General features: G+C 37.3%; 1 protein-coding gene across 1 annotated transcript; it reads right to left on the reverse strand.

Annotated features, from left to right (window-relative positions):
• Window positions 1–1,054: 1,054 nt before the first annotated feature.
• Window positions 1,055–3,715, reverse strand: LOC131026390 (uncharacterized). The gene is made up of 4 exons (XM_057956261.1): window positions 3,521–3,715; window positions 2,000–3,005; window positions 1,831–1,891; window positions 1,055–1,509 (listed from the first exon to the last, which is right to left on the reverse strand). Exons 2-4 carry the CDS (start codon window positions 2,938–2,940, stop codon window positions 1,375–1,377), a joined length of 1,137 nt encoding a protein of 378 aa, XP_057812244.1. The 5' UTR covers window positions 2,941–3,005; window positions 3,521–3,715; the 3' UTR covers window positions 1,055–1,374.
• Between the last annotated feature and the right edge of the window lie 6,736 nt (window positions 3,716–10,451).

A 10,451-nucleotide genomic window follows, 5' to 3' on the forward strand; every position in this document is an offset into this window, starting at 1 on the left:
TATTTTATTTTGGGACGTTTCACTATAAGTGACCTGTTTCCACAAATGAAAAAATTTAAGCCTTGAAAAAGTATAGGCCCTACCATTTTTAACCAATTTACATTTTCTCCTTAATTCCCGTGCCAAAAAGTTTTGAGCCACTTATAATAGGACGGAGGGAGTATTATGTAATCTTGACTTATTTATTTGAAATTTTTAGATTTGAATTTTATGTTTTTCATATACTCCCTCCGTCCCATTACAAATGTCCAATTTTCCATAATGGGATGTCTCATTACAAATGTCTCATTCTTTTTTTGGCAACATATTTTCTCTTTATATCTAATATTTTAAATAATGTCTACCAAACCACTTTATCTATTTTCTACACATTTCTTAATCTATGTGCCCAAAAGTAATGAGACATTTGTAATGGAACAAAGAGAGTAATCTCACTTTCCATAATGGGATGTCTTATTCATTTTTTGGCAATATATTCTCTCTCTATATCTAATATTTAAACAATTTCTACCAACTCACTTTATCTACTTTCTACACATTTCTTAATCTCGGTTCCCAAAAGTAATGGGACATTTATAATGGAACGAAGGGAGTATATATTTAATTTTTGTGTATATTTATTTATAATAATATAAGATCATTTAAAATAAAAAAATGCAAAAGTTAATTTTATTCAAAAGCTTTTGACCCGATTGACCTATCAAGCTTTTGACCCGATAGGTTAGTTCAAAACTCGAACGTTTAGTGTTAGAATTTGAAATTTCTAACCTATAATCCATAGCCAACATCCAAATAATCCGACAATTTGAAAGGGTTGGCCGGAAAAGGCCAGACGATTGATCCGACTGATATCCCTGTTCACATGATTATACGACGTGCATAGTTAGCACAAAACCGGCATAAGTGCATCGTATGGTTACTATGGTATAATTGAAGTTTTTTAATAATTTGAGCTTTAATCTACGAATTTTTAACTCTAGTACAATTTTGAGAAAGTGTAGAACCTTTTAATGCAAAAAAATATGATGTGTTCCCATTTTGTTCTAAATAAAAGTTAAGTACGTTTTCGTTGTCTTTCAGCACTAATCAAGAAGCAAAAGAATATACATAATAATTTGACAACCATATGCTTGCTAATACTACATAACCAAAATGATTACTGCAACTGCTGAGTTAAGACCTACAGAGATAGTTTACACGCAACTAATGCCAAGGTTACTCGGCAAATGGCGAAAATTAGTCAAAATATCAAAACACTGACTAATAAAGCGATACAAAAAAGAGTTTTGAGATTGTTGAGATGCTTTCTGCCCATATATACACCTTCATCACCATCCTCCAAGTTGCCAAACTACAGAAATTCTTCGGCCTCTCTTACTTCCACGACATTTTGTTCTTCCATTTATCCTTAAGATCAGCTGGAGTCCGAGTTACATCGAAGCTTTTGCTTTCTTCCAAGATTTTGCTCCAAGGGATTTTTGCTTCGTTCGAATATCTATTCACTGCAGCCTATAGTTAAACCAAAAAGAATTAGTCAACAAGTTCCAAAGCCAAAGATGTACGCTTAGAATAGCTGACCATGTGCAGCCTCTTCTATGCAAACACATAATGATGCGTGAATATGAAAACTTAAGAAACACAATCAGCTATTAAAACAATTCAATGATTTGAAATAAACTTAATTATAAAGATTGATAGTGTGTTTGTATTTGTTAATAAAGGAGTGGATAGATATGGTTTTGCTTGCAGGATTTTATTATATAGTTCTCAAGTCAAGAATGAAATAAGCTTAACAGCAATTCGAGAATCAATTAGAATTCCAACAATTACAGTGAGTGCTTCTTCTTCTTCCGCCGTCCACATTAGTCTCCTACGTTTCGCCTTGCTAAATCTGTAGCCTCTCAGCAAGTGATTAGTGCCTATTAGTAAGAATACATATACGAGAAAAACAGCAAAAAAATTGAGGATTCAAACATATCAGCAATTTAAGTATACTTACGGTTTTTCTGATGGCTTATCAGGTTTTCTCACCGACCTAGGAGAAGGGAATTTTTCTTTTACTACTTTTCCAGTTTCCGTGGCCAAAGATGATCGTCTAGCAGATCTCCTGGTAGGAGTCACAGCTGGAGATGCCTGCTTCTTATCATGCTGTTTGAGAAGTTTACTTTGCACTGGAACAGCTTCGGACTCTTTGTCCACAGGCTTGCTCCTTTTTGATCCTCTCTTAGGTCTTGCAGGTACAGTAAGTGAGGGGTCTTGGTTGGTGGAATCAGACGAAGTTTCACAATCCTCTTCCTGAATTTTTTCTTCTTCTACAGAAGCTTCATGTTCCTCTTCCTCAACATTTACTTCTTCAACAGAAGCTTCACGCTCCTCTTCCTGAACATTTTTTTCTTCTACAGAAGGTTCACATTCATCTTTCTGAGTCTGTTTTTCTTCCACAGTTCTATTACCATTCTCCACATTCATCATAAGTGAATGATCCTCACCTTTGGAGCCAGCAGTAGTATCATAATCTTTTTCTGCAATGCAGATCTTTTCTTCTTCACCAAGTGGAAAAGGTTGATCGATAATTCCATCATTGTTAGACTTACTTTTACCACCGTCACATGATGCATCATTTACATAGCCACTAGTTTTTGATTGATCATGCCCATTGTCTTCACATGCTTTATTTTCTCCTGTATCTTTTTCACTGCCGTCCATAAAGATCAACAAAGCTTTCTTCCTTAACAAAGCATATTCTCTTGCTTTACGCGACTCAGCAACAGCTTGCTTGTACAAACAATAGGGGCAATAGAAGCGGCCTGCATCATCTGTTCTAGCTGGACACCCCAAACATCCTTCATGAACAGCTAAAGGACAACCGTTTTCACTGCAAAGCAGCACATTCCCACCTTTATCACATTTTATGCACCAATTATTTTCTGACCAATCCATTTTCCACAGAAACACCAGCTCCTTCACCCCAATATGATCTCACAACACCTTACAAGATAACAGCTCTGTGCAGTATGATTGCATTACAGTGATTAGACAGGCAATAAATTTGTCAAACATCTTCACAAAACAATGTTCTAGCTTAACAAAAAGCAGGTCCTTTAAGTACACAGCAATAGAACTAAACCCCCAGGGGAAAAAAAACACAATAAATAAATAAAGGAAGTAATTTCGATTGTTTTAAGAGTAAAATGCAACACAACTATCCAATGTTGTAAAAATCGCTGGAGGCGGACGCCTTGAAGCGCGCCTCAAGGCTGTAAGATTTTTGTGTATGCGCGCCTCATCAGTGAAAGGCGGCCGCCTTAACGTAGGCGGCGCTGAGGGGATGCGAGAATGTAGGAATCGGGAGATGCATGCATATTCAAATAAACGTGCTTTCGGCAACAATTTCAGAATTTCAGAAGTGATTTAAGCAATTTTAAGCATAAACATTGATTTCAGTAACCACACCAACAAAATTCATTCAATATCTTCACCATAAAAAGAAATGTAAAGTGAAATCATCTTCCTTAAATACCTTCTCTTGAATATGCTGCTGTCTCCCCAAACTCTGTAAATGAAGATGCAGACGAGGGAGGGACAAGGAGAATTAGCGAAGGTTAAAAGAGGGATCTTTAAGGAAATAATAATGGGTGTTTTAGAAACAAAGAGGGAAGCCAAACGACACAAAGAAGATGAGCCATTGGATATGAATAATGGATCAGAGTCGTCCATAAGTTGAAGAGTGCGACAACTCCTTTATTTCCATAAGGCGTGTTTGGTTCTTTTTTTTTTTAAATTCCAAGTTTGCCCTTAGTTATTTTCCCGCATCATCTATATAATACTACCTCAGTCTCATAAGTAGAGGTGAGTAGAAATCGAACCATACCGAAAGATTCGATCGAATCGAGTGTTTTCGATTCGGTTTGGTTTAGTTCGAATATATTATAAACAGTTTTCGGTTCAATTTTTAAAATTAGGACGTTATCGATTTGGTTTCTGAAAATATGTATTTTGGATTGACCCGAACTCAGATGGTCCTCATAGGAAACTGGGGAGATAGTTTTCCGATGCTGTCGAAAATATATACTCCCTTCGTCCAAGAAAAACGGGGCACATTTTTTAGGCACGAGTTTTAATAATAAAAAAATAATTAGTGAAGAAAGAGTTCCACCATTGCATGAAAATTGGAGTAGCACCATCATCTTAGCAAGTTGGGCTAGCCATAAAATGGCTAACACAAAAGTCCCACTAAGGTGCACCATAGGGTGCACACTTGATTATCTTCTTGTAAGACTTATAAATGACTTTTGAGACTTCTACTTTTACAATGTGGGATACTTTAACTCTCCCACATTCTCAGAAGCTCAAGCACCAACTTTGTGCATTAATTGCTTATGAGGCATCAAACTTTATGCATTAATTGTTAATTCATTATAACTTAAAAACAAACAATCAAATAAATTAAATTTATGTGCTCAAGACGTAGATTCCAAATCTACAACTAAATTTCATCATATTTTAATCGATTGATCATAATTAATTATGGTATAAACATCATCCCAAAAAACAATTATGGTATAAGCATAAAAGAAAAAGGAAATGCCGATTCAACATTCCGTTAAGAAAAGGAACTAGAAAATGTCGTTTAGAGTATCAGATGTAGCGTTAATTAATATATAAAAAATATAATTTAGTTAAATAAAATTATACATGTCATGTAGTAACTTTAAGAAACTAAAAAAACTATTTCATACGTCCACCAAAATTATAACGCTTCTATCATTTTTAGTTTTTGTCAAGGACTCAAGAGTATAACATTTTTTAGGACATAACCTCACTATCTATCATGATACTTTACTCTTACGGATTCTCTTATTTACAAAAAATTGACTCTGATCCACATGCACTTAATTCAACATCAACCACTCATTTTATACATATTGTATAAATCCTTTATCTATTAAAAATAGATATACTAACTACTTTATTAAAACTTGTGTCTAGCCAAAATATTACTCCATTAGTCCCACCTCACTTAGTCTAGTGATTTTCAACACGTTATTTAGGAGAGAAATATTATAGTGTAAAAGTGTTTGGGCCCATATTTATTGTAATTGAATACTAAAAAATGAAACAGATCAAATCGAATGGTAAAACTAAAAAATAAAAAATAGGCCAAGTCAAGTGGAATGGAGTGAGCATTGAGCCAATAAATTTCATCCAAAATGATATTATATAAACATTTAGCGAAACATGCAAGGTTATGTGCCACCTTGCATGATAGAAACAGGGGGTGATAATATGGTATCGTGTATTCCGATAATGTCATTTGGTGTTTGAGTATCCGTTAATTGTTTCTTCAATTAACAGAGCAATTAACGAACAAATGTTTAATAAATTTTCAAATATCAGATATGCTTGTTGCCCACCATGCATACTTGTAATATTCGCAATATCCGAACAATTAATAACTATTACTCCCTCTGTCCTATAGGAAAGTATCAAATTTTTCATTTTCTTTCGTCTCATAAAAAAGTATTACTTCTACTTTGGAACATGACCTCACACATTATCTACTACACGTTATCACTTTTTTCCAAAAATTAGTGGATCTTTTTCTCCACTCAACATATTATCTACGGAATATTTCTTAAAACTTGTGTCATCCTCCAACTGTTACGCTTTTATGGGACGGAGTGAGTATAAATTATAGGGCTAACTGCCTGTAAATAAAACAGTGTGCATAGGTGATGGGTTGCAAAGACCACAAACGCGTCGCCGCCAGCCCGGCCTGTAGCGACCTGCTCCTTTATTATAGTTTAAATCCAGTAATGCGTGATTACTAATCTCTTTTTAGTGAATGAAACACTTTTTATTGCTATATGAATTCAGTTATGATTCTGAATTATATATTATTGGAGGCAAGGTTATTATATGAGCTTATGCATTTAATTTCGCGTGATTTAAGACCGCGACGTGAATCTTTTAGTCGATAAATATTTATTATTCAAAGTTATAACTGACTTAGCGAAGTCATGTTATTTATGTGATCGAGATGGATTTCTAATCCTATTTATTTTACATAGTTACGAAAGTCGTGTATTATTTTTCCGACTTGTTAAGTAAATTAAATCTATGGATTTAATTTAATTTTTAGAACGACCATTTTCGACTGCAAATGAACGATGTTAGCAAAGCATGAAACCAACATTTCAAATACAGGACGACCAACACTTAAGGATTTTATTTAAATCACATCACACCTTTTTATCCCTTACAATCAACCTTACACCCTTACACCTCTACCCACCTGCCACCTGCACAAAGGAAGAAAGAAAGGAGAATAGGAGCAGCTGCAGGCGCCCCCTTCTCCCAACTGCTGCACCCTTTACACGCCTCCAGCAGCTCCAGCCATACCTAAGTACAACTAGGCTGTCAATCAGCCACACTACAGCCATGCCAAGCCTGACACACTCCAACCTTGCAGCCAACAAACCCTCCCTTGATAGTCTCATTGCAGCAAGCAAGAGCTTCATTCTCTCCCACCTTGAAGCGAGAAACCCACCAAGGAAAGGAAGAAACTGCACCTGCAATTCGTCCATTACTCTGCCCATTTTCAAGGTGAGATCTCGTGTTCAATTCGTCCAGTCCCACCTTGATTCACTTGCGTCCATTAAGCAACAACAACCACTTTCATTTTTCAGTTTCATCTCTCTCGATACTCCATAAACGAAGGGGAGTAAAGCGAGATTCCTGCTGCCAACTTGAACAAGGTGAGACTTAGCTTTATTTCCCATCTTTCTCCATATTTTTCCACCTGCGTTTATTGAATAACAGCACCTGTAAATCATTCTCCATCTAACACCTCGACACTTGAAGAAGTGAGGGAGGGATCATTCGTTCATTACCCTACCAAAGCACGCTATATATATCAAGGTAACTTTCGACCCCAGTTGCTACTTCTATTGACATGAATCACACTCACAGAATTCATGTTCATATGCATTACGAGAGACTAAATGCATAGTCAGTCACGTCCGTGTAGAGCCAGCAGCATATAACCTTTCATAGGCTACGAGAATCTCCAACTCAAAACAATATAGACGAACGTGAATAACCACATCATGCTCACATAGGTAGAGTTTTAAGTTCTATGTTTTTACGCGAAGAGGTCCATAGGCTTTTTACCATATCGCTGTGTGAGAATCAAGGCGAGATAAGAACTTAGCTTTTAGGCGACGAGCAACGCTGCCCTATCCCATCGAGCCCCGGGCAATGGCGTGGTCCGAACGGCAACTGTAAATCGCCAGACTTACAGAACGCGGTGGCAGCCAACGCCGGCGGAAATGGGGGCGGAGAGTTTTGATTTTGGAAACTAGAGTCCTCTTCGCCTTCCCAGACCAGAGCAGAGTAGAGAGCATGGCAGAGCAGAGTGAACATGGCAGAGCAGAGCTGAACATGGCAGAGCAGAGCATAGCCGAACATGGCAGAGCAGAGCTGAACATGGCAGAGCAGAGCCGAACATAGCAGAGCAGAGCAGACCAAAGCAGAGCGGAGAGCATGGCAGATTAGAGCCGAAAATAGCAAAGCAGAGCGGAGAGCATCCCATAACAGAGCATAACATGAAAGAGCAGAGCGGAGAGTGAAGGAGCAGAGCAGAGCAGAGTGTAGCAGAGCAGAGCACGAGAGAGCAGAGAAGAGCATAGGGCGAATGAGCCGAATAGTTATTTTCTTCCCATCGACTACAAGAAGTGGGATTTATTTTTAACTGACAGATTAGAACACCCTAATGTGAACGGATTATATTAGTTAATTACTTGACCTTTTGACGAAACCTATATGGTTTAAATCCGATAGCCTGGACTAATAGTGGAAGTTTCCCTAATTATTATCTCAGCATAATTTATTAAAGGGAATATGAGTCATGCATGATTACTTCACGCATCCTCATTACTTGGGGACTTTTCTCGAATTAAAACCTTACGTCATTCTTCTCGAATCAAGGTCAAGAGTAAGAGTTAAAGCTTAGCCGCGAGCCTTTACTACCAGGTGGGCTTTTCTTACGTATAAACTAAAACCATATTATAGAATTGCTAAGACTTTATGCTTATGAATTTAAATGATATTGTCAATGCCTAAATGTTTTATGTTTTATTATTAATTGCCTATCGGATGTTAATCGAATTTGGATTCTGGATGGGACCGCAAATCCCTTCGGAATTAGTGTACACCTTCGTGATCGCGAGTCATCTAGCGGGTTGGACGATCATAGTGTCCGTAGAGGGAGGCCTCCCTCTCGGCACGAGTTACTGATATGGTTATTAATGATATAAAATTCCTGCGCGCGTTATTTATGAAAGAAATGATATTTGTAGTAAATACGAGTCTTTAAAGGAAAACACTCGTATATTACTTCTGATGAAAGGCTTGACAATAAAATAATATGCATGTATGTACATTTCGGCAAGTGTCCACTAAGTACTCCTGTACTTGGCCCTGTATGTATTTATAAATGTGCAGGTTGAGCCGTGATCGGAGATGCAGTGTGCAAGCGGAGCTTTTGTCAATCTAGATTGAAAACCTCAGAGTAGAGTAAATGTCTTCATACATATACTCGAATTACTATTTTTCCGCTGCGAACACTGATTATGCTTAAGGATATTATGTTATTATGTCAAACCGTTATGTATTATTAACAATATACTCAAACTCGTTGAGTACCCTTTGGATAATATTGCACGGCCCCTCGTGGTCTTCTTTGACATTAGTCAAGTTAAATTATATTCCTTTATATAAAGTCGAGTCATCAAGAAGTTAAACACGCCCCCTTTCTAATCCCGCTCTAAATCCCCTCCCCTAGTCATGATTTCTCAGATTTGCTATCCTTATCAAAATGCGGTCGTGACACGGCCCAAGCCCCGGCTCCCGGTCCGCAGCCATGGACTTGGACTTGGATCTTGATAATTGGTCTTTGGGTGGTCTTTGGGTTAGGCCTTAGCCCCCGCCGGGATGGACTGCGCCATAAATAGGACAACTACCATGCATCATTCAACACCAGAAATTCTACATAATCATCATTCTCTGCACTCCAACGTTCATATAGTCCAGAGCCATGTTCTTGCCTCATTCCAGTTCACCGGAGCTAGTTGGTCTGCGGTGCTGCTACCCACGAGACGAAGTCGTTTCATCTTTGGAGATGACACGCCAAATCGTGAGTACTATCGGGGTGTATCATGTCTTGCGGATAGAGGATCCTCCTCAACTCGGCTCCACTATTTTCTGGTTTCATTTCTATAATCTCAATTTAGTTTTGATTTCCTTGTAATTCTTATCTTCTACCTTTTTATTTCATTGTAATCGCCCTCAAGCAAGCCTTATTTCCAACATAATATTCCTACACTGACAACGACATTTCACCAACCTTCAATGTGAATTTAACAACGAAGACAAAGAACTTTTTTACAACAGGTTCTCCAACGGCTATTTGTTGAATTTTCTCCTATAAATACCCGTGGGTTCAAATGCAATCAACACAACAACAAAGTGCAATCAAATCCTACAAGTAATCTAAAGCTCTCAAGCTCAAAAACAATATTTCAGCAGATTTTCGAAAAAGGAAATTTTACAAAGCTTACAAGATCTCCGAAGCCTTCAAGTGTTTCATCTCAAAGATCTCACTTACATTTCCTTAGTGATTAGATATATATCTCTTGTAAAGCCTAGTCATCTAAGCAAACTGATCCTCTTGGGACTATTCTTATTGTAATAGTTTGATCAACCTAATTGGAAAATACTTTCTAAAATACGTAAATAAGCGACGAAGTGTTAGTCGTCTAAAAGCACGAGGTAGATTTAAGAACATGACCACTCAGATTCCGTAGGTCAGTCTAGCTAATAGTTATGTACTGGTTGGTTGACTAGCAGCCATAAACATAAGGAATCCTAAGATTAACTGAATTTTCATGTTCAACTAAGATCGTGGACGGAAGAGTAGTTTACTCCAAACCATGTTAAATCGTTTATGTGCTTTACTTTTCAGTACCTTATATGTATATCAACGATCATTCATTCAACACATTTACACTGCATCATACTCATACTCAAAGTTAACCTAACTAAAGCATATGAGACAATAAATATTTTTCATTAAGGTTTTCAAATAAAGTGAGTAAGTAAATCCATTGAATTCCGCATCTACATTCGGTTACTTGACCAATTGATAAGCTTTTCAACTTTCAATAAAATTCTAACTGATCACCACTCTGAGAATTATTTAACGTTTTTGTAGAAAAGAACACTATTCGGGGTAAGTCAACTCACGACTAGTGTGTTGATCATAAGTCACTTGTAAGTTAGCTAATGTACTGACTTACTCGTTCTGTTTAACCTTTAAAAAACAGAAAATTGGTAACTGGTGTATTACTGTCATGGGCAGAGCTAGGGGGTGGGCAGGAGGGTCACTGGAT

The sequence above is a fragment of the Salvia miltiorrhiza genome, chromosome 5 (genome assembly GCF_028751815.1).
Source record: "Salvia miltiorrhiza cultivar Shanhuang (shh) chromosome 5, IMPLAD_Smil_shh, whole genome shotgun sequence".
In the NCBI taxonomy this organism is placed as follows: Eukaryota; Viridiplantae; Streptophyta; class Magnoliopsida; order Lamiales; family Lamiaceae; genus Salvia; species Salvia miltiorrhiza.